Raw genomic sequence first — 25418 nt, 5'->3', positions numbered from 1 at the left:
ATTTTGGTTCTTTTTGATGCTGGCCATTTTGACAGGTGTGAGGTGATATGTCATTGTGATTTGATTTGATTTCTGATGATTAGTGATGCTGAGCATCTGTTCATGTACCTGTTGACCAATCTGTATGTCTTCTCTGGCAAGTGTCCATTCAGATATTCTGCCCACTTTTAAATATGGTTGTTGGTTTTTTGATGTTGAGTTGTATGAGTTATTTATATATTTTTCATAAAATTAATCACTATTGGCCATATAATTTGCAAATATCTTCTCCCATTCAGTAGGTTGTCTTTTCATTTTGTTGATGGTTTACTTTGCTTAGGAGTAAAAGCTTTAATTAAGTTCTATTTTTTATTTTTGCTTTTTATTTATTTATTTTTCATTCATTTTTATTAGTTGGAGGCTAATTACAATATTGTAGTGGGTTTTGTCATACATTGACATAAATCAATTTTTAATTTATTTTTAATATTTTATTTAATATTAATTAATTAACATTAATATTTATTTAATATTTTAGTTAATATTTTAATATTTTAAATATTTTAATATTTTATTTATTTTTTTCTTTTTATTACTTCTGCTTTAGGAGACAGATATAAAAAAATATATTGCTACCATTTACATCAAAGAGTGTTCTGCCTATGTTTTCCTCTAGGAGTTTTATGTACACTCAGTTGCTCCCATGGACTGTAGCCTGCCATGCTCCTCTGTCCATGGGATTTTCCAGGTAAGAATACTAGAGTGGGTTGCCATTTCCTCTTCCAGGGTATCTTCCTGACCCAGGGATCAAACCACGTCTCCTGCATTGGCAGGAGGACTCTTTACCACTGAGCCACCTGGGAAGCCAGGTCTAGGAGTTTTATAGTTTCTTGTTTTACATAGGTCTTTAGTCCATTTTGAGTTTATTTTTGCATATGCTGTTAGAGTTCTAATTTCATCCTTCTACATGTAGCTGTCTAGTTTTCCCAGCACCACTTACCGAAGAGACTGTCTTTCTTCATTGTATATTGTTGCTTCCTTTGTCATAGATTAATTGACCATGAATGTGTGGGCTTATTTTGGGCTCTCTGTTCTGTTGCATGATCTATGTATCTGTTTTTGTGCCCGTACCTACTGCTTTTCATTACTGTAGCTTTGTAGAATGGTCTGAAGTCAGGGAGCTCAGTTCCTCCAGCTCATTCTTCTTCCTCAAGATTTTAACTGTTAATCTTCTTGAGGGCAGGAATCATGTCTTTTTATTATTAGTATCCTTTTACCTAGCATACTGCCTTTAGAAACATTAAGTAAATGAATGAATTGATTAATATTGATTCAGACTAGAGGATGCTTCTAGAAAATTATTTTTTCCTCTTTTCTTGCTTTGGACATTCTTTGGTTTGAGGGTCAAAGTCCTTTAACTGGATATATGGGGAATTTAATTTTCTGGCTAAAGATCTGAGTTTTAAACTCCACTGTGCCCCATCCCTCCTCCAGCCAGTCACCATGTTTTATCCCTCTACATCTCCAGTATCCCCTTTCTCTCCTCTTTGCCCCGATCCTAATTTTGACATCCCTCATCTCTCACCTAGACAGCACCATGCCCCCTCAGCTAGTCTCCCTGTCACCACACACTTTAATCCAGCCTTGCTTCTGCTGTCGGAGCTCTTCTCTAAAACACAAATAGATCATGTTATCCTACCCAGCACCCCTCCCCCCAGTTCTCATTGGCTCCTCATGGGCAACACCACCAGCAACCACCCTCAGCATAGTGTCCAAGCCCAGGCTGGCTGAACATTTTTAGACTCATGCCGTCTCCTGCATACCCCACAAGCAGCTCCAGCTCTCGTTCGTCAGTTCCTGCTTCCTCATCCCTCCCACACCTCCTTGCCTTTGTTCTTCTCCTTCAGCCTGGACTGTCTGGCTCTTCTCCTGCAACCTATCAAGGTCCTCCCTTCCACACCTGGAAGGCTGAGCTCAAAAGTCACTGATCTGCAGCTTTTCCATCTCACACTGGTCAGAATTTCTCTTCCCTCTCGCCTCTGTAAGGGTGACACTTGTTCCTCTGTTTTTTGGTTTTCACTCAGTCTCAAATCACAGCTGGTTGTTTACCTGCCAGTCTCCCTCACTGACCACCAGTTCCCAAGAACAAGAACTGGATAGTATCCCTATTTGCATATCAGCCATAGCAGGGGCTCAATAAATGTTTATTAAGTCAACCTGCCCTACAGCAAGGTCCCTCTTAGTCTATCACATTAAAATTCCATTTGTGTTTTATATTTTAAGGTCAGTTTTATTATAATTTAAGGTCTTAATAAAAGGTGAGAAATTGCACAAGAGATGAACAAAGATGCTGTTTGCTAGCTTTCCAGTGTACTCTTAAAATATGTACAAATAAAACCATACCTGAGAATAAGAATATACCCAAGAATGAGAATAAAAGGGAATCAATAGTTTTAAATCATATTACTGCTTTGTCTTTGATTGTTGCCCATGTCCGTTTCAATCTAGGGGTGGTAAATGAAATGAATTAGTGCTATTTCATTGTTGTGGTTGAGGAACGTGCTGGAAGCCCATTCAGGGATTTCTTTTGCAGAATTACATAGTCTAGAATGGCACGCTGGAACCTGATTTTAAATAGATGCCAGTGTAAGAAAATAGATATTGTATCCTAATGGAATATGTCACATTAATTAAAATATTTTTGCTGATGTACATTTTCTATATAATAATAACATTTTTGTAAAATGTTTTGAATCAAAGTAAAACTTTTTCTCTCAATCTCTTTCACAGTCAACACTTCTAGGGTAGTACTGAGTGTGGCCTGGAAAGTGAAAGGGAAGTCCCTTAGTCGTGTCTGACTCTTTGAGACTCCATGGACTATAGCCAACCAGTCTCCTCTGTCCAGGGTATTCTCCAGGCCAGAACACTGGAGTGGGTTGCCATTTCCTTCTCCAGAGTATCTTCCCGACCCAGGGATCAAACACGCGTCTCCCGCATTGGAGGCAGATGCTTTACCATCTAAGCCACCAGGGAAGTCATATATAATAATAACATTTTTGTAAAATGTTGTGAATCAAAGTAAAACCTTTTCTCTCAATCTCTTTCACAGTCAGCACTTCTAGGGTAGTACTGAGAGGGATGACAGGGAAGGCCAGGTGGGTAGAGGGCCATGCATTTGGTGTTAGATTTGCTGTTGTTGCTTAGTCATTAAGTCATGTCTGACTCTTTTGTGTCCCCATGGACTGTAGCCCATCAGGCTCCCCTGTCCGTGGGATTTTCTAGGCAAGAATACTGGAGTGGGTTGCCATGTCCTTTTCCAGGGGATCTTCCTGATGCAGGGATTGAACCCAAGTCTCCTGTGTTGACAGGTGGATTTTTTAATCACTGAGACACCAGGGAAGCCTGTGTATTAGATTAGATAGTCTGTGACATACTACTCTCCACCCCATGTGGTGGGGCAGTGAGTGGAGGCAGTGAGGTATGCTGGTGGAAAAAGTATGATATGACTTCTTTATAGGCCCATGAATTACTGCTTTATGGCCTCAATCTCCTGTGTTTTACTAATAATAACTAATTAAGCTCAATAAACTAACATGAAACAAGATGCAGTGATTTGAATCATAATAGTACATTTGGAGCTTGATTTTAGTTGAAATTTTATTTTGTTTTTTCATAAAAAAATCTTATTGTTACTGCTTTAATATTATTTTTGAAGGGCCAGTGGATATACATGGTTTGCCATGTCAAGTGCTCCCATTTCATCTGTCTAGCCATCCATTTCTTTTCCTGAGAAGCAGTCACTTTTACTACTTTCTGGTACTGTTCCATGGTTAGGCTTTGCATTTATAAGAAAAAGCCAGTTAAAATACCCATTTTTGAGGAAAAACCCTTTTTTAAAACAAATAGTAGCAAAAATTAAAAAAACAAAACAAATAGTAGTATTCTTCATATATATATTAATCTAAAGCCTTATTCTGTTCAACTGTGTGTGTTGATATGTGTAATCCTGGAGACTTTTCCATATCAGTCCACAAAACAGTTGTCTAGTTCTGACTATTTCACTGTATAATTATAGCCTAACTTCCTTAACTAGTCCTTCGTTGGTGGAATTTGATGCTTCTAATCTTTTGTCCTCTTGATGAAAGTGAAAGAGGAGAGTAAAAAAAGTTGACTTAAAGCTTAACATTCAGAAAACTAAGATCATGGCATCTGGCCCCATCACCTCATGGGAAATAGATGGGGAGACAGTGGAAACAGTGTCAGACTTTATTTTTTTGGGCTCCAAAATCACTGCAGATAGTGACTGCAGCCATGAAATTAAAAGATGCTTACTCCTTGGAAGGAAAGTTATGACCAACCTAGACAGCATATTAAAAAGCAGAGACATTACTTTGCCAACAAAGGTTTGTCTGGTCAAGGCTATGGTTTCTCCAGTGGCCATGTATGGATGTGAGAGTTGGACTGTGAAGAAAGCTGAGTGCCAAAAAATTGATGCTTTTGAACTGTGGTGTTGGAGAAGACTCTTGAGAGTCCCTTGGACTGCAAGGAGATCCAACCAGTCCCTCCTAAAGGAGATCAGTCCTGGGTGTTCATTGAAAGGACTGATGCTGAAGCTGAAACTCCAATACTTTGGCCACCTCATGCGAAGAGTTGACTCGTTGGAAAAGACCCTGATGCTGGGAGGGATTGGGGGCAGGAGGAGAAGTGGATGACAGAGGATGAGATGGCTGAATGGCATCACCGACTCGATGGGCATGAGTTTGAGTAAACTCCGGGAGTTTGTGATGGACAGGGAGGCCTGGCGTGCTGTGATTCATGGGGTCGCAAAGAGTCGGACATGACTGAGCGACTGAACTGAACTGAATCTTTTGTCATGACAAAAGAGTGCTGCAATGAATATCCTTGTATATATGTTATTTTCTACACATGAGAATATAGCCATAGGATATATTCCTAAGAGTAAAATTATTTATTCAGTCAAAATGATGTGTATTTAAAAAAAATTTTGGTAGACATTGCCAAATACCCTTCCAAAGAAATTCTACTCATTCACCTTCTTAACAGAAATGTATATTGTCTAATTTCCTGTATCCTTCAAATTTTAGTTTCTTTCTGTCTTCTAACACACAGAAATATAAATAATAGAATTATAAGACTATCAATAGGTCCAAGTTTGATAGTCAGCAATGATGTTTTTATTTAAAGTGTCATTTGAACACAGATAAGTACAGAAAAATACTTTGAAGAAGAAAATTGGGAACTCTTTTCTTGATCTGAGGAAACATTTATTCCAAAATAGCATCCAAATAGAGTATCAGCATGTAGTAGGTGTTCCATAAATTTGTGAATAATTTCTGTGTCTCTATTGAGTTTTTCTAAGTTCTCAGTAATAGGATGGACTTATTTAAGGTCTCATAGTGGCAACAAGAGCATATATTTAAATGACACTTATTTCTGGGATTCTTTTGAAAATATACACCTTTAAAAAAAACCATGTCACTTGATTGGTTATTTGGCTTATCACTTGCTGGTTGTATGGGAGAAGTAAATACAGAATATACACTATTAAAGGCAAATTTATTTCTTAAAGTGAAATTCTAAAATTAAGTTTAGAAAACATTTAAAGGAAGAGAAAAGCACCACTAGTCCTCTAATTCCAGCATTTTGGCATATTTTCTTCCAGTCTTCTTTCTCTTGTGTTAGTATGTAAATGTGTATATATCATATACACATATCTATCACATCTACACATGTAATCATCACTATATGTTTTATAGAATTGTAATCACAGTGAAAAAATTAGAATAAGATTCAATATTGTATCATAAGGTTTTTGTTATTTTTATTTATTTTATTTAAAAAATTTTATTTTTGGCCACATCACGGGGCTTGTGGATCCTAATTCCCCAACCATGGATTGAACCCTCACTCTTGGCAGTGGAAGCACAGAGTCTCAACCACTGGACCACTGGGACATTTCCTTTTTGTTATTTAAAAGTAAAAAAGTTTATTTATTTATATTTTTGGCTGTGCTGGATCTTTGTTGCTGTGCCAGCTTTTCTCTGGTTGCAGTGAGCAGGGGCTACTTTTTAGTCGCAGTGCACTGGCTTCTCACTGCGATGCCTTCTCTTGTTGCAGAGTGCGGGCTCCAAGGCACATGGGCTTCAATAGTAGCAGCGTGTGGGCTCAGCAGTTGTGGTTTCCGAGCTCTAGAGCACAGGCTCGATAGTTGTAGTGTAGAAGCATGTGGAATCTTCCGAGACCAGGGATCGAACCTATGTCTCCTGCATTGGCAGGCAGATTCTTTACCACTGAGCCACCAGGGAAACCTCTTTTTTTTTTTTTGGTTATTTTTAAATGAACTTTTAATCCATTTAATGGTTTCCTAAAATTTCACCAAATGGGTATATATGAATGTATTTGACCATTGTCCTGTTGTTCAACACTGGGTTGTTTTCAATCTTTTGTTGTTATAGATCACATTGTGATCAGCATCATCTTCTGTTTCCTTATAATGTGTTTTTAAAATGGAATCCTGAGTCCTAAGGGTATGCACAGGTTTAAGGTTCTGCTTTGACTTGCTTCTTTTTCTACTGTTCATGTGTACTGATCTCATCTGTCCCTAAAACTTCAATTACTCTTGATGTGCTGAAGACCCACAAGCCTATTTGTTCAGACTAGACCCCTTTAAATGCTCCAAGCCTATATCCAGCTACCTGCCGTACATCTTTCTCTAGATTCCCACAAGCATTTGAGATCTGTTGCCCCAAACTGGAGAAGGAAATGACAACCCACTCCAGTACTCTTGCCTGGAGAATCCCAGGGATGGCGGAGCCTGGTGGCTGTCGTCTATGGGGTTGCACAGAGTTGGACATGACTGAAGCGACTTAGCAGCAGCAGCTTAGCGGCCCCAAACTGGACTTGGATATGCCACCAAATCCTCACCTCATGGTAGATGCCAAATCTTGGCAGGTGATGCCCCGTCCACCAGCCAGATGCTCTAACCAGAAATAGAATCATCCTAGACTGCTCTCTTTTCCCTCTGACTTCATCTTCTGAATCTCACTGGGGTCCAGTGAGTACATGTTTCCTCATTTCTCGTGTGTGCATTTCCTCTCCATTCTTGCCACTCCCTCCAGGGTGATGGTCCTACTGTAGTTTTGTGACTGGTCCTCTGTCTGATACTCCTGCTCAACTGACACTCAGAGATCAGTCATTTCCTTCCCAGCTTTAAAAGCTCCCAATGATCCTTCCCTTAAAAGGCCCCCAATTATCCATTGTTGGTCAAACTTTTCCATCAAAATGCTCCGAGGAGGCAAAATCAACATAGACTCTAAGTCCATGACTTCTTTGAAATCTTTGTTTTACGTTCAAAGTTCATGTGACTTGTCTGGTTGACTCAATTATGTATTTGTGTTTGTTCTAACATAAAATAATAATTCCCCTTCTGAAATCTTCAAGTGAAATTGATATGCCCTGAAGGGGTGCTATGGATTTTTGGTGACTTTCTCTGGGATGTGTGTCTATAAGCATACAACCTCAGTTCGGTTTGAAAGGCATGGCTTCTAGAATAAAATCTATAGAGCCCAGCACAGCCTTGACTCTCAGCATGTCCTTCATGACCTGTACACTGGGACCTTCTCCTGCCTCATCTCTCACCTGTCCTTCTAGCATCCTGTGCCCTAGCCACCCAGGGTCACCTGATGCGCACATCCCAGCCTGTTTTATGTTGCATGATGTGCTTAGCTGCTCAGTCGTGTCCGACTCTTTGTGACCCTGTGGACTGTAGCCCGCCAAGCTCCTCTGTCCATGGGGATTCTCCCGGCAAGAATACTGCAGTGGGTTTCCATGCCTTCCTCCAGAGGATCTTCCTAATCCAGGGATCAAACCTAAGTCTCCCATACTGCAAGCAGATTCTTTACCGTGTTGCATATTCTTTTTTAAAAAAATTTCATACATAGACTTTTTTCATGTTCCTGCACAAAACTCTGTAATTTATATTTTCATGAGTTTAAGACTCACATGAAAACAGCTACTTTTTTTCCTTTACTCACATTAAGGAATTTGAATTATTAAATGTTTATAAATGATTTAATGGATTGAGAGAGACAGTATTGACCCTGATTGTTTTTGAAACTGAATTGCTATTAAAATATAACAAAAACTTCAAACAGAGCAATTTATTACCTTCTATATTCTATTTTGATGAAAAACTATTTTACAATTTATATTAATATGTAATTGAAAAATCTCATTTATTTTTTCTCAAGAATCTTACAAATTCACTATACTTATGACCTTGTAAAATAACTTCAAATATTGAGAAAGGTAGAAATGAAAACCACAGCCTAAGAACTGATGATAATTTTTCATATCATAAATCATAATTTTTATTTTAATAGTGTGAAGATATTAAATCTATTTTTACATGTCATTACATGCTTATTTATTCTTCTCCAGAACATACCTGTTTCCCCTACCTGAATTCCCTTAAAACTCAATCTTTGCTGTGTTTACCTTTGCCCCACAGTTCAGTCTACCTGATGACAAATGTATTTTTAATATTTAAATCTGCTATTATCTCTTCTGTGAAGACTTTTCTGACTTCATCAAATAGCACTGGTTCCTTTTTCGTTTATAGCCTTACTATACAGATCTTCCCAGACTTCAATGAGGTTATATGCAGATGGCATTAAACCGATCATAAATTGAAAATATTCTAAGTTGCAATGCATTGAATACACCTGAACTACAGGGCATTGTAGCTTACATAGCCTAGCCCACCTTGAATATGCTCAGAACACTTACATTAGCCTACAGTTGGGTAAAATCATCTAACACAAAGCCTATTTTATAATAAGTTTTGAAGATCTCATGTAATTTATTGAATAATGTAATGAAAGTGAAAAACTGGCTTTCTGGGTATACAATGGTTGCAAGTGTATCAGTTGTGTGGCTGACCTACCCACTATCACTGCACATCATAGGAGAGCATCATACCACACATCACTGGCTCGTGAAAACATCAACATTCAAAATTTGAAGTATATCCTTCGCTAAATGTGTATTGCTTTCACAACATTGTAAGGGTGAAAATTGTAAGTTGAACCATCCTAAGTTGAGGATCCTCTGTATATGTGTATGTCTCTCTATACCAGCAGTCCCCAACCTCTTTGGCACCTGGGACTGGTTTTGTGGAAGATAATTCTTCCATGGACCAGGGTATGGGGGGTGGTTTTGCGATGATTCAAGCGCATTACATTTACTGTGCACTTTATTTCTATTATTACATCAACCCCACCTCGGATTATCAGGCATTAGATCCTGTAGGTTGGGGACCCCTACCCCATATCATGTATATCTATAACATTTTGTTCCTTTTTCCTTCTGTCCCCCCACTCCCCGCCCTTTGCTCTTTCTCCTTTGTCACTCTTCTGCTCTCCTGCTTCAACCTCAAAGATTTTTAAACACCATGAGGACAGGGAAACTGTAGGATTCACCTCTACTTGCTAGGTGCCTAACGTAGTGTGGCAAAAAGAATGCATGTAGTAACCTTTGCTTTTTTGAGTGAACAGAGGAATGAATGGCATTCTGGATGTGCAATCAAACTGCTTTCTAAAACCCCCAGAGCTACATGCTTCCCCAATTTTACCTTTGTTTCCAGTTTAGGTTATCACATCAAACAATTTGGGGAATAATTTAATGGATTACATGGTAACTTGTTTTACTTTAATATTGTTCTTTGATTACTGGGAGGTTGCCCATTTTATCATATGGCTTTATCTTCGTGAATTATAACTGTTTTTAAAACCTCAGCCTCTAGAGTCTTTTTCTTTATGTTTTATGTGAACGCTTAAAATCACTTTTTACTATGTAATGTTTGATTCTGAAGTGTTTATGTAAAAATGATAGTAAAACTTTCTCTGCTTTATATACTGCAAATATTTTTTTCTCACATGGTTGCTTATCTTTGGTTCCTTAAACAAACAGTTCTTTATATAATAAAGATATGTTAACATTCAGAATTCATTGTAGTGTATGCCATGGTTGTCTATGGGAATAATATTCTTATATCAGACTTTTTAAAAATTATATTTTAAAAGCAGTGTTTTTAAATGGAAAAGTATTGGGTTGGCCAAAAAGTTCATTTGGGTTTTTCTGTGACACAGAAAAACCCAAACAAACTTTTTGGCCAACACAATATAATTTGAATCCAAACATCTGCCTTCAACAGGGCTTCCCAGGTGATTCAGTGGGATTCTTCCCAGTGATTCAGAATCCACCTGCCAATGCAGGAGAGGCAAGAGACGCAGGTTCGATCCCTGGGTTGGGAGGAACTCCTGGAGTAGGAAATAGTAATCCACTCCAGTATTCTTGCCTGGAAAATTCCATGGACAGATGAGCCTGGTGGGCTACAATTCATGGGGTCACAAAGAGTCAGACATGACTGAGCATGCACACACATCTGCCTTCAGCAATCAATACCTGCCCCCAACAATCCGTTTGATATAGAGAAACCAGAATAATTATCTTCAAAGTTCATTAGGTCATGTCACTTCTCAATTCACAACTTTCCAGTGATGGTTTTTTTCCATCCCATTCAGAACATCATCCCAAGCCCTTCCTAAGATGCTGGACCTACACCATCTCCCCTCTGTCTGCCTCTCTGATGTTATCTCCTACCTGTCTCTCCTTTCTCCTCCCTCTCTCAGTTCCAGGCATGCAGCCCTCATTGCTCCTCCTTAAAAGATGCTCCTGACTCAGAGATTTTACATTGTTGTTCCCTCTATCTGCTTTTTCCCCAGACCTCCTTCACTCTCAAGTCTCATCGGATGAGACCATCTTCCCTATGTCACCTAAAACAGTTAACCCACCCTCACCCTGTCACTCTCTATTACTTTCCTGGCATTTGTTTCTGCATAGCATGTATGACACTTGACTTCGTTTATTGCTATTCTTTAAGTAACTAGCTCAGAAAATAGTAGTTGCATAAATGAATGAATGAATTTAGTCACTCATCTGATAACCTCTGAGATGACAACTATATAAAATATAATTGGTATTTTTTTCTTAGGCTGTGAAAAAAAGTCTTTTTTTCTTACAACTTAGAAATACTACTGGCCATCATCAAAAAACGAACAAACAGTAAGTGCTGGAGAGGTTGTGGAGAAAAGGGAAACTTCTTGCATTGTTGGTGGGAATGTAAATTGATACAGCCACTATGGAGAACAGTATTGAGGTTCCTTAAAAAAGCCAGGAATAAAAATACTACCATCATTAGTATCAGTTATTGCTCTGGTTTAAATATTTGTAGTTCCCCTCCTCCCAAATTCACGTGTTGAAATCCTAATGCCCAATGTGATAGTGTTAGGAGGTGAGGCCTTTGGGATGTAATTAGGTTATGAGGGTAGGGCATTCATGGATGGTTAGTGACCTTATCAAAGAGAACCCAGAGAACTCTCTAGAGCCTTCCACCGAGTGAGGACAGTGAGAAGCTGTTACCTATGGACCAGGAAGCCCTCATAAACTATGGATCTGCTAGGAACATGATCCTGTGCTTGCCAGCCTTTAGAACTGTGAGAAATAAATGTTTGTTTTTTGTAAGCCACTCCGTCTCTGGTACAGTTGACCCTTGAGCAACACAGGTTTTGAATTGCATGGGTTCACTTATCGACAGATTTTTTTCAGTAGTAAGTCTGTAGCACTTCATGATCCCTGGCTGGTTGAGTCCTCTGATGCAGAATCTTTGATGTGGAGGAGCTGCAGATAAAGAAGGCAGACTATATGTTGTACCCGGACATTTAGCTGTGTGAAGGGTTGGCACCCCTAACCCCCATGTTGTTCAAGGGTCAACTGTATTAGGCTATGGCAGCCTGGATAGACTAAGATAGTCATTTGTGGGAGACACTTAATAACTTCTCCTGGACCATTAGGGTTATGCAGTTTTCTAGGATTTTTTATGGCTGGGGAATGCTGCTGTTTTGTGTAATTTGGGGAATGCTGTTCTAGAAGACAGTGTGAAGGCAAGATGACTGCCCATGTGCTTCATGTCATTATTCAGCACATCACAGCTTTTCAATTATAAAAAGTGGTAGATAAAAAGAAAATCATTGTTTTCCTATTTCTGCATGTAAGAATAGCATTCAAAAGAGATTGCTTTAGTAATAGAAAAGTTACTTCAAAAGGAGTTTTCATTAAAAATAAGCATATAGACAGAAAAGAAACAGGAATCTGAAAACAAGGGAAATAGCATTAGTGATCCAGAAGGAAGCTAGTAATGCAGTAATAGCTTACGTCATGTTAAAAACAGTAATGAGGACCCAAAAATTCAAAGCAATTAGATATGCATGAAATTTATGAAAATAAAAAATTACATGACTTATCAAATGCAAATGATAACAGCTGGAGGAAAATGATCAGAGAGATGTAGTTTGTTTCTTGTGAACTCAGAAATCCAATAATGCTGAAGAGCAGCCAGCATAAGGGAACAAGAATAAGTTGATAAAAACCTTAAAATCCTCACTCATACACCCAGCATGGGCTTCCCAGGTGGTGCTAGTGGTAAAGAACCTGCTTGCCAATGCTGGAGATGTGAGTTTGCTCTCTGGGTCGGGACGATCCCCTGGAGGAGGGCATGACATCCGACTCCAATATTCTTTCTGGAGAACCCCATGGACAGAGGAGCCCGGTGGGCTACAGTCCCTAGGGTTGCAAAGAGTAGGATAATGACTGAAGCAACTTAGCACACATGCCCAGCACAAGACTAGAAGTCTCCCAAAGATTTAGCAGCATGCGAGGCTTACCTGCTGAAACAAGTACAATAAAATTACTGGATTTAAAAATCAGTGCCCGCCCCCCCCCCCCCAAAAAAAAATCAGTGCCAAATGAAAAATCAGGAGGTCAGTGTCCCAGGAATCAAGGGAGTAATTCTGACATGTCCATCATGCCTCACTTCATGCTACTTTCTTCACTGATTTTCAAAGATGAGCTGTTCATAAAAGGTTTCTAAACTTTGTAATGTCTTTTTCAAAAGCTTCAACAAAGATATCTAAGCATGATGTTGGAAAATATGTTAAAAAACAAACTAAGATATTGTCATCCACCTTCTAATTCTTACATATTTACCCAGAAGAATGATCAGAGAAATGAAACAATGTATCATTTTGTGTACGCTCCTGCTGCTGCTGCTGCTGCTAAGTCACTTCAGTCGTGTCCGACTCTGTGCGACCCCATAGACGGCAGCCCACCAGGCTCCCCCGTCCCTGGGATTCTCCAGGCAAGAACACTGGAGTGGGTTGCCATTTCCTTCTCCAGTGCATGAAAGTGAAAAGTGAAAGTGAAGTGGCTCAGTTGTGTCCGACTGTTAGCGACTCCATGGAGTTCAGCCTATCAGGCTCCTCCATCCAAGTGATTTGCCAGGCAAGAGTACCGGAGTGAGTTCCCATTGTGTACACTATACCCACACAATCAATGTCAGCCGTTATTTAATTTGTTGTTATGAAACGCTAATTTTTGGTTGGGTCTTACATAAAGAACATGAAATATAAAATAGGGAGATGAAGTGAGTTTTATAAATAATCAGTATCTGGATTAGGAAAAACTGGATTTACAAGTAATTTGCCAAAAGGTAAAATAAAATAGCTCTTTTTAGTGGTGGATTATTGGGAAATGTGTTTGAATCATGAGAGAAGAAAAATGAAAGTTTTTTTTGCCTTTTCCTAAAGTCTTAGAAACAGGAGGATTTGTAGTTTAGCTTTGTGATCGTCTATCATGGAAAGAAATAAGGTGCTCAATACATTTGTTTTGATTTAGAATTGGATTTATATATGTACCACAACCTCTCTATCCATTCATCTGTCAATGGACATCTAGGTTCCATGCTAGACGTCCTTTCTTCCATGTCTTGGCCACTGTAAATAGCTGCAATGAAGACTGGAATACCTATGTCCTTTTAAGTTACGGTTTTCTCCATTATATATATATATATATATATATATATAATGGACTATTACTCAGCCATAGGAAGGAATGAATGTGCATCAGTTGTAGAGAGGTAGATGAAACTAGAGTCTGCTATACAGAGTGAAGTAAGTCGGAAAGTGAAAAACATGTATTAATGTCCATATGGAATCTAGAAAAATGGTACTGATGAGCCTGTTTTCAGGGCAGAGACGCAGACATAAAGAACAGATGTGTGGACACAACAGGGGAAGGAGAGGGTGGGAGGAATGGAGAGAGCAGCCCTGACATACATGCACTACCATGTGTAAAATAGGTAGATAGTGGGAAGCTGGTATATAGCCCAGGGAGCCCAACCCAATGCTCTGTGACAACATAGAGGGGTGGGATGGTGGTGGGTGGGAGGGAGGCTCCAGAGGGAGTTTCATTTCAGTTCAGTCACTCAGTTGTGTCCGACTCTTTGCAACCCCATGCACTGGAGCATGCCAGGCTTCCCTGTCCATCACCAACTCCCAGAGCTTGCTCAAGCTCATGTCCATTGAGTTGGTGATGCCATCCAACCATCTCATCCTGTCGTCCCCTTCTCCTCCTGCCTTCAATCTTTCCCAGCATCAGGGTCTTTTCAAATGAGTCGGTTCTTTGCATCAGGTGGCCAAAGTCCTTCCAACGAATATTCAGGACTGATTTCCTTTAGGATGGACTGCAAGGATCTCCTTGCAGTCCAAGGGACTCTCAGCTGCAGAAATTCTTAGAAATCCACCCAGTGACCTTCTCTTGTACTTTCACGGGCACTGGCTGGTAACAACCACTAAGTGGAAGTTCCCCTTTTCATCTCAGGTGATCTGTCAAAATATTTGCCCCGTCAAAACATACCCCTCTTATTTTGATAGAGTGAGGGAGTGTTGGGAGGAGAAGGGCATATGTGGAGAGATGCATATGTGATTGGGCTCCTGCAAAACATGGTTTTCTCCACATGACATGTAATTTACAATATTAGGTAATGGAGTCTTCTAAAAAGAGTAGTTATGTTTTAGTAAGTACCTAATTTCATCCTAAATGCTAATTAAAATTCTTTGTAACAGTTTTATTGAGCTGTAATTACATCCCATAAAATCCACTCTTTTGAAGTATACAGTTAAATGAATTTTAGTACATTCATGATCATCACCACTATCTAATTAAAAAACATTTTCATCATCTCCCCCAAAAAGCCCTTACCCATTACAGTCACTACCCACCCCCCCCACCCTTGGCAGCCACTTATCTACTCTGTCTATGGGTTTCTCTATTCTGGACATTTATATATATAAATGGAATCATACAATATTTGTTATTTTGTAACTAGTTTATTTCATGTAGCATTCATGTATGAGTTATTTTATGGATGTGTGTTTTCATTTCTCATGGGTATATACCTAGGAGCAGAATTGCTAGGTCATATGGCTACTCTGTGTTTAACTTTTGAGAGACTATTAAAACATTTTTTCCAAAGTGGCCACATCATTTACATTCCCACCATCAAGTATTGAGTGTTCCAGTTTTTCCATACCCTCACTAATATTTGCTATGTTTTTTTCATAGCCATCCTAAAAAAAATGAAGTATATTTGCTTAACAATGTTGTTAGTTTCTGCTATACAACAACGTGAATATATGAATACATATATATATTGCAAGGCTGCTGCTGCTAAGTCGCTTCAGTCATGTCTGACTTTGTGTGACTCCATAGATGGCAGCCCACCAGGCTCCCCTGTCCCTGGGACTTCTCCAGGCAAGAATACTGGAGTGGGTTGCCATTTCCTTCTCCAATGCATGAAAGTGAAAAGTGAAAGTGAAGTCTCTCAGTTGTGTCTGACTCCCAGCGACCCCATGCACTGCAGCCTACCAGGCTCCTCCAACCATGGGATTTTCCAGGCAAGAGTACCGGAGTAGGTTGCCGTTGCCTTCTCTGGCAAGGCAGCTATATGTATACATATATTCCTTCCTTCTTGAGCCTCCCTCCCATACTCCCATCCCACCCCTCTAGGTCATCACAGAGCACCAAGCTGAGTTCCCTGTGCTATATGGCAGCTTCCCACTAGTTATCTATTTTACACATCAGTTCAATCCAGTCGCTCAGTCGTGTCCGACTCTTTGCGACCCCATGAATCACAGCACGCCAGGCTTCTCTGTCCATCACAAACTCCCAGAGTTTACTCAAACTCATGTCCATTGAGTCGGTGATGCCATTCAGCCATCTCATCCTCTGTCATCCGCTTCTCCTCCTGCCCCCAATCCCTCCCAGCATCAGGGTCTTTTCCAATGAGTCAACTCTTCACATGAGGTGGCCAAAGTATTGGAGTTTCAGATTCAGCATCAGTCTTTTCAATGAATACCCAGGACTGATCTCCTTTAGGATGGACTGGTTGGATCTCCTTGCAGTCCAAGGGACTCTCAAGAGTCTTCTCCAACACCACAGTTCAAAAGCATCAATTTTTTGGCACTCAGCTTTCTTCACAGTCCAACTCTCACATCCATACATGGCCACTGGAGAAACCATAGCCTTGACCAGACGAAACTTTGTTGGCAAAGTAACGTCTCTGTTTTTTAATATGCTGTCTAGGTTGGTCATAACTTTCCTTCCAAGGAGTAAGCATCTTTTAATTTCATGGCTGCAGTCACCATCTGCAGTGATTTGGGAGCCCAAAAAAATAAAGTCTGATACTGTTTCCACTGTCTCCCCATCTATTTCCCATGAAGTGATGGGGCCAGATGCCATGATCTTAGTTTTCTGAATGTTGAGCTTTAAGCCAACTTTTTCACTCTCCTCTTTCTCTTTCATTAAGAGGCTTTTCAGTTCCTCTTCACTTTCTGCCATAAGGGTGGTGTTATCTGCATATCTGAGGTTATTGATATTTCTCCTGGCCATCTTGATTCCAGCTTGTGCTTCTTCTATTCCAGTGTTTCTCATGATGTACTCTGCATATAAGTTAAATAAGCAGGATGACAATATACAGCCTTGACGTACTCCTTTTCCTATTTGGAACCAGTCTGTTGTTCCATGTCCAGTTCTAACTGTTGCTTCCTGACCTGCACACAGGTTTCTCAAGAGGCAGGTCAGGTGGTCTCGTATTCCCATCTCTTTCAGAATTTTCCACATAGTTGAAGGCTTTGGCATAGATTGGAGAAAATCACCCAAATCAGTCTGCTAACAATAGTAGAATGAAACCGTGAAAATGAAGTGAAAGTGTTTAGTCACTCAATCAATTGATTCTTTGCAACCCCATGGACTGTAGCCCGCCAGGCTCCTCTGTCCATGGGACTCTCTAGGCAAGAATACTGGATTGGGTTGCCATTTCCTTCTCCAGGGGATCTTCCTGACCCAGGGATCAAACTGTGTCTCCTGCATTGCAGGCAAATTCTTTACCGTCTGAGCCACCAGGGAAGCCATCTATCTGCGATATTCTAAATTATATTCTTTCTGCTTTACCATATTCTGATTTGCCAGTTCTAGTGGATTAAAGAAGGTTCTGTGGAAGGGGTCTCAAGCACACCCAGTTATCCTGCCTGATGCTGGTGGAGATGGGAGGAGGGGGATCTGGTATCGAACCAAAGCCTCACAGAAGGAAAGCCTGTGATGAGCTTCATTTCTAAGAGACTCTCGTGAGACATACTATTGCACAACGCTTTGGTCTGTATTTTGAGGGCGCTAGGGAAGGACTCTGAGAAAGGGTAGCTCTTTGCAACGGCATGTGGCTTACACTTGTTTCCCTCCCCGCTGTTGCCAACTAGGATAACTAGCAAAGTAAACCACAATATGTCGCTTGCCCCCAAATATGCCTCTTTGACATAAAAATTAATTTGAGTCCAAGGCAATTGAGCAGCAGCATATGCAGGAGAAGTTCTGTTCACCTTCCCCTTTTCTGCCTAAAGACAGGATATAAATTCTCCTACTGGAGACAGACCTTTAGCCCAGAGACAGCACCAGAGGAATCTGCAAACAAACCTTCCTTCTTGAGTTTCCTCTCGTATAATTATTTCCCACAGTTGGCTGCCCTTGGAAACTTAAAATTGTTTTCCTTTGTCCTATTGTTTCTCTACAAGTTTATTGCTCTTTGTTGAGAACTCTGTATAAGTTGGTGTTCTGAGTTGCCACTTGGAGTTACTTTTCATGAGCTTTCTCCTGTGTATCATGTGCAGAGCCCATTAATAAACTGTTTTTCTCTTGTTAATCTGTCTTTCTGTTTAAGAGCCCCAGCTGGAAACCCAAGATGGGATGAGGTCAAGTTTGGCCTCTTCTACACTAACTGTGGCAAATTTTCTCTGTTTCTTTCTTTTGCTATCTACCTGCTTCTTTATTTTGCCACAAGAGTTTCCTTTCTTAAAATGACATCCTTTCCTTATTTAAAAGGTTACTATCATGAAACTTGGAATGTAGTGGAAATATATTTGCCAAATGAGTGCCCAGTGTATGATTGGCAGGTTGGTAGATTCTAGACAAGGATTTGGCAGCTGTGATCACCATAGACAGATGAAGACAGGATCAGCATTACTCTCAGTGAAAGGATAAATTACGTTGACTGGATTTATACCACAAGCCACATTTCCTGTTTTAGTTTCTGAATGACAAATATTCCTGTTTTCTGCTTTTATGTCTCTGTTGAAATTTTCAATTTTCAGGATGAGGTTGCCAGATTTGAATCCTTTATGAAAATGCTTTCATTTTCTTTTGTGAATTACAGCTACAGTGCATAACATAGGAGGTTTTCACATACACAAAGACATCAATGTTACATCAGAGCCCTAATGGATACCTCTGAATCCGGATCCCAATTAGTCCCCAACATACCGCACCATTTCACTCTCCAGTTTCGATTGGCATCCACTCCACGGCAGCGAAACCTTGAGTTCCTTGACCTTGTTTTCCTCCAAAATCGATCCTAGATGTAATTAAAAGAAAAGAGGTGCAGAATAAACACTTAAGAGGTTATCCCCATGCATTTTAGTAGTTCTTCAGTGAATGAATCATAGCAGTGAGGGGCAGGGGATTTCCTCCAGGAATAAACAAGTCCATGGAGTGAGAAGAGGACAAGATGAGCATTGGAGACCCAGGTTCATGCTCCAATTCCTGCCACAGACTTCTCTCTCAGTTTCTCTTGGCCTCATTTTTTTACAGGCAAAATTGAATAAGCTGGACTAGACAAGTGATTTTTCATAATTTATTTGGAAGGAATCTTTTTTTAAACACAAAATCTTATGCAAAAGACAAACATATATAAACAAAATCAGAAGGTTGATGCTGTGCTGGGGAAGGGAGTGGAAATCTTTCATAGCTCTGGAAGTACTAGGCTGGCAGCCCACCAAGCATCCTTCCTACTTTAGGACAATTTTCCATAGTTTTTTCAATTGGATAGGCAAGTGACTTACATTGGTCCAGCTAAAATGGTATCCATCAACGTTAAACACAGGCATGATATAGAAATACAGATGATTCAACATTTTTCTCATGGTTGGGTCACTCCTATATGTTAGAAGAGCCTAAAAGACAGAGGTGACATGTTTCTTACAAATCAATCCCAAATAAAAATTTCAAAAAAAAAAATATGAGAAATATTTTACACCTATGGGAAATACTAAATATATTGAGTTGAAAAGTAATAAGCTAATATGAGCTATAATTTGACATCACATGTTCTCTCTTGAGACTTCTGTCTCAAACTACTTCTGATAACATTTTAGCAAGGGTATGAAACAGATTAATTGGGCAGCCTCTTGTAATAGTTCAGATCTGGCTAAAGTTTAGGATGATTAAGAAAGCAGCAATTTAGATATGATTTTGTATTATTAGTTCTTTTTAAGATTCCATTCAGTTGTGGACAAAACAATTACCTTAATATTTTGATATTCTTACATGATACATCACAACACAGGATAGTTATATGTGCCACTTAATTGTTTATGTGCAATTGGTAGCAGACTCAAGTTTTGAAACTTACTGCATGGACACTCTGTTCTTTCCTGACTTTTCTACAAAGAGTTTAATGGACAATTTTTTATTGTGTCACCTTTATCATGGTTCCTTTGAAATCTTGCTTCTGTGTGACTGATGCCAGGCTTGAAGATTCTGTACTATTTGGCTTCAAACAGAAAAGCATTAAATATGCTAAGTCAAGTTAAGAATATAAACATTTTGAAATACCCTTCCTATGGAACAGACTTTTTAAATAAGTCCTTTTTGAAGCATGTTTGTCCATTATAAAGTAACTTACACAAACATTTAGAATATTTGTAACAATGGCTGCTTTGGGGGAGGGGGCCTGGGGGACAATGTATGGGAAAGAGCACCACCTCTCATTTTATGTCCATTTGGATTGTTAGAATTTTACCATATTAAAACAATTCAAAATCAAGTAATTCTTAAATTATATTTTGCTTTGGAAAATTTAACACTTAAAAGTTTCAATTTTTCTTTACATCCAGGCATGTAGAATTTCTGAACCAATCACAAGCAGCATTCTGTATTTATACAGTGAGAATTCTGTTAATAGAGAGCCACAATCCAATAATGCAATCTATTATGAGAAAGTATCACTATATTAGAAATAATACTGAAAATATAGGAATATATTCAAGAACATAAGAAATGAGTTAAATACTATTTTATTAAATATAATTTAAGTAGTTATAAATTAATACAAGTTGATAAACATTGTTAATATAATTATCTTTTGTTCTCCTTTAAGACTCAATAATTTGCTGGCCAAATAACTTCGGTAGAACTTTCATGTGTGCTTGAATTTCTATTAATAGTCCAATGTCTCAAACCAGAGGAAAGTTTCTGGTATTTGATCAGTTGTACATACCCTGGAATTTTGTTTTCCTCTAATAAAAGGAGGTCCCCCAAAGCTTGGAGGAAGTCTGCTGGTGGGATGGCAGAGACAGTCATATGATTAGCTAACTTTTCTCCTTTAACGTTAGAGGGTTGTGGTTTTCCATGCCATTCTAGAGGGGAAGAAGAGATAGAAGGAAAGGAATTTGGAGCAGTAGGGCAGGGATGAAGGGACAGGAAAAAGTTGTAATTTCTCTCCCTTCTCTCATAGCACTGGGATCCATGGCTCATTCGTCTCAGTCCAAACTGGGGAAGTCTCACCTCTTCCAAGCACAGAAAATGTGTTACATGTTAGCACATTAAGCACTAGATTATGCTGGAGACTTGCATGTGGACCTTCTCATTTTATTCTGCCTTGTCCTCTAATGCAATTGACTGCCATACTTTTGTATTGGAGAAAATATTACTAACTTCCTTTTAAAAAATCACAATACATTTTAAGCAAATAGAAAAAATACAGAGAAGAAATTACATCCACTACATCTTGTTGTATTTATCAAATCTTTTGAAAAGAAAATCAAGACATTATAGGTAAAACTAGAGCTCCCTTTTTTTTTTTTTTTATCACTCTCAGATCCCATTTTCCTCTCCTTCAATAAGTATCCTCAATTTGCCATTATCATTTCCGTGCATGATTTTCTAATTTAGTACATACATGTGGATTCGTGAACAATATATAGTATGTGCAGGCTTTAAAATTTCATGCAAATGAAATCATGATATGCCAATCTTCAGTTTGCTTTTCTCTCCAATATTATATTTTGACACTTATTAAGTTGATGGTTTATTCATTTTTAACTATTATATGGAATTCCATTATAGGTAAATGCACACTGTATCTATCCCTTATTTTGTTGATGGATGGTTATGTTGTTTCTGATATTTCAGTGTTTCAAGATTGGCAGTGAATGTTCCTAAACATTTTTCCTAGACATATGTGAAAGTTTCTTTATGATATAAATCTAGGAACAACTTGCTGGGTCATGGATTTCTGTGCCTTGCACTTTACTAAATGTTGCCATCTTCTGTCTAAATCAGTAAATATTTTCATTATCAGTAATGAGAATTCCCGTTGCTCTACAACTTGCCAACCCTTGGTTTTGTTAAGCTTTCAATGAAAAAAAGTTAATGGGTATGAAAATATGTTTTGTTGTTTTACTTTATATTTCCCTGATTACAATTTATATTGAACAGCATTTATGTGATGATAGGCCATTCTAGGAATTGTTCACTCATATTTTTGCCTGTCTTTTCTATTAAAATCTCATTCTTATATTCTGAATATTAATCTTCATTTGGTTATGTGTGTCATGATCATCTTCCTTTCTTGTGGCTTATTGATTTTTATGTTCATGTCCTTATTGTATATAAGTTTTCAATTTTATTACCATTAAACATATATGTGTTACTTAAGAACCCATCTCTGTTTTAAGATTATAAATCTATTACTGTGTATTTTCTTCAAATATCTATTTTAAAGTTTCTTTTAAAAGACCTTAAAACTGCTAGAAATGATTTTTTACACGAGGTTCAGTTGAGATTTATTAATTAATGTTTCCATTATGGAAGACCAATGGCTCTCCTGTACTCACTTGGATGAGCTGTCTTTTCCCCAGTGAGTTAGTATGTCACCTCTGTTGAATATCAAGTTTTCTTTCAAGGGAAGAATTGTCCTAATGCATTTTGGTTAATATCTATTCACCAAAACCACAACATGGTTTACCTAGAATCTGCTGAATCTCATTGAATGTCTCCCACATTCAGTTCCATTTCAAAATTATCTTGGCTCTTATTGACTCTTCTCCATTTATGTTAATTTTGAAACTGAGGTTGAGTACATGACAAATGTTCTGTTCTATATTAGGTTGATTTTTTTTGCCATTAATTGATATTGAATTTTAACAAATAATCTTTCTTCATATAGTAACATAATCATGTTGTTATGGTCAATTTCAATAAGTAAATTTCTAACATTAAATCACCCCTGTATTTCTGGGATAAGCCCACTAGGTTATGATATACACTGATGTTATGTTGGCTGGATTTAGGTTGCTAATATTTACATCTATACTTTTGAGTGAGATAGACTTACTTTTCTTTCTTGTTTTGATATCAGAGTTATTACTCTATTATTTGGGGAGTAAACCCTCTAGGCCTACAGCAGAAAGGAATTAAATACAAAATAAAGATATAGTAGGGAAGATGTATCTTTAATTTCTGTTTCATTGGTTTCTGCTCTTTATTCTTTCCTTCTTTCATTGACTCTTTTTCTAATTGCTTAAGAGTTGAAAGCTTAGCTTATTAACTTGGGCATCTTTATTCTTTTCCTAACATATTTATTTAAAATTATAAATTCCTCTTCAGTAGTATATTAGCTACATTTTATATGTTTTGGTATTTAATAGTTTTGCTTCCATTCAGTTGTAAATCTTGAAAAATTTAATTGATTTCTTTAAACTATGAGTTATTTGTAAATGTCTGTATATTTTAAATCATGTAAATTAACCATCTTCTTTAGGTGAGCTTTCTTTTTTTTTTTTTTTAAATTTTTATTTTTCAGTGGGTTTTGTCATACATTGATATGAATCAGCCATAGAGTTACACGAATTCCCCATCCCGGTCTCCCATCCCACCTCCCTCTCCACCCGATTCCTCTGGATCTTCCCAGCCCAACAGGCCCGAGCACTTGACTCATGCCTGCCACCTGGGCTGGTGGTCTGTTTCACCACAGATAATATACATGCTGTTCTTTCGAAACATCCCACCCTCCCCTTCTCCCACAGAGTTCAAAAGTCTGTTCTGTACTTCTGCGTCTCTTCTTCTGCCCTGCATATAGGGCCATCGTTACCATCTTTCTAAATTCCGTATATATGTGTTAGTATACTGTAATGTTCTTTATCTTTCTGGCTCACCTCACTCTGTATAATGGGCTCCAGTTTCATCCATCTCATTAGAACTGATTCAAATGAATTCTTTTTAACGGTTGAGTAATATTCCATGGTGTATATGTACCACAGCTTTCTTATCCATTCATCTGCTGATGGGCTTCTAGGTTGCTTCCATGTCCTGGCTATTATAAACAGTGCTGCGATGAACATTGGGGTGCACGTGTCTCTTTCAGATCTGGATTCCTCAGTGTGTATGCCCAGAAGTGGTATTGCTGGGTCATATGGCAGTTCTATTTCCAGTTTTTTAAGAAATCTCCACACTGTTTTCCATAATGGCTGTACTAGTTTGCATTCCCACCAACAGTGTAAGAGAGTTCCCTTTTCTCCACACCCTCTCCAGCATTTATTGCTTGTAGACTTTTGGATAGCAGCCATCCTGACTGGCGTGTAATGGTACCTCATTGTGGTTTTGATTTGCATTTCTCTGATAATGAGTGATGCTGAGCATCTTTTCATGTGTTTGTTAGCCATCTGTATGTCTTCTTTGAAGAAATGTCTGTTCAGTTCTTTGGCCCATTTTTTGATTGGGTCATTTATTTTTCTGGAATTGAGCTTCAGGAGTTGCTTGTATATTTTTGAGATTAATCCTTTGTCTGTTTCCTCATTTGCTATTATTTTCTCCCAATCTGAGGGCTGTCTTTTCACCTTACTTATAGTTTCCTTTGTTGTGCAGAAGCTTTTAAGTTTCACTAGGTCCCATTTGTTTAGTTTTGCTTTTATTTCCAATATTCTGGGAGGTGGGTCATAGAGGACCCCGCTGAGATTTATGTCGGAGAGTGTTTTGCCTATGTTCTCCTCTAGGAGTTTTATAGTTTCTGGTCTTACATTTAGATCTTTAATCCATTTTGAGTTTATTTTTGTGTATGGTGTTAGAAAGTGTTCTAGTTTCATTCTTTTACAAGTGGTTGACCAGTTTTCCCAGCACCACTTGGTAAAGAGATTGTCTTTTTTCCATTGTATATCCTTGCCTCCTTTGTCAAAGATAAGGTGTCCATAGGTTCGTGGATTCATCTCTGGGCTTTCTATTCTGTTCCATTGATCTATATTTCTGTCTTTGTGCCAGTACCATACTGTCTTGATGACTGTGGCTTTGTAGTAGAGTCTGAAGTCAGGCAGGTTGATTCCTCCAGTTCCATTCTTCTTTCTCAAGATTACTTTGGCTATTCGAGGTTTTTTGTATTTCCATACAAATTGTGAAATTATTTGTTCTAGTTCTGTGAAAAATACCGTTGGTAGCTTGATAGGGATTGCATTGAATCTATAGATTGCTTTGGGTAGAATAGCCATTTTGACAATATTGATTCTTCCAATCCATGAACACGGTATGTTTCTCCATCTGTTTGTGTCCTCTTTGATTTCTTTCATCAGTGTTTTATAGTTTTCTGTGTATAGGTCTTTTGTTTCTTTAGGTAGATATACTCCTAAGTATTTTATTCTTTTTGTTGCAATGGTGAATGGTATTGTTTCCTTCATTTCTCTTTCTGTTTTTTCATTGTTAGTATATAGGAATGCAAGGGATTTCTGTGTGTTAATTTTATATCCTGCAACTTTACTATATTCATTGATTAGCTCTAGTAATTTTCTGGAAGAGTCTTTAGGGTTTTCTATGTAGAGGATCATGTCATCTGCAAACAGCGAGAGTTTCACTTCTTCTTTTCCTATCTG

General features: G+C 38.4%; 1 protein-coding gene across 1 annotated transcript in view; it reads right to left on the bottom strand.

Annotated features, from left to right (window-relative positions):
• CPA6 (carboxypeptidase A6) overlaps positions 1–25418 on the bottom strand; it is a 273139-nt gene that overhangs the window by 20966 nt on the left and 226755 nt on the right. The window contains exons 9-10 of the mRNA XM_065902593.1: positions 19344–19454; positions 18766–18856 (exon numbers count right to left, since the gene is read on the bottom strand). Coding sequence (XP_065758665.1) covers positions 18766–18856; positions 19344–19454 — 202 coding nt within the window. The remainder of the gene's footprint in view (positions 1–18765; positions 18857–19343; positions 19455–25418) is intronic.

The sequence above is a fragment of the Muntiacus reevesi genome, chromosome 12 (genome assembly GCF_963930625.1).
Source record: "Muntiacus reevesi chromosome 12, mMunRee1.1, whole genome shotgun sequence".
Taxonomy (NCBI): domain Eukaryota; kingdom Metazoa; phylum Chordata; class Mammalia; order Artiodactyla; family Cervidae; genus Muntiacus; species Muntiacus reevesi.
Note: the sequence above shows the minus strand (reverse complement) of the source record. Positions and strands in the feature narration are given on the sequence as shown.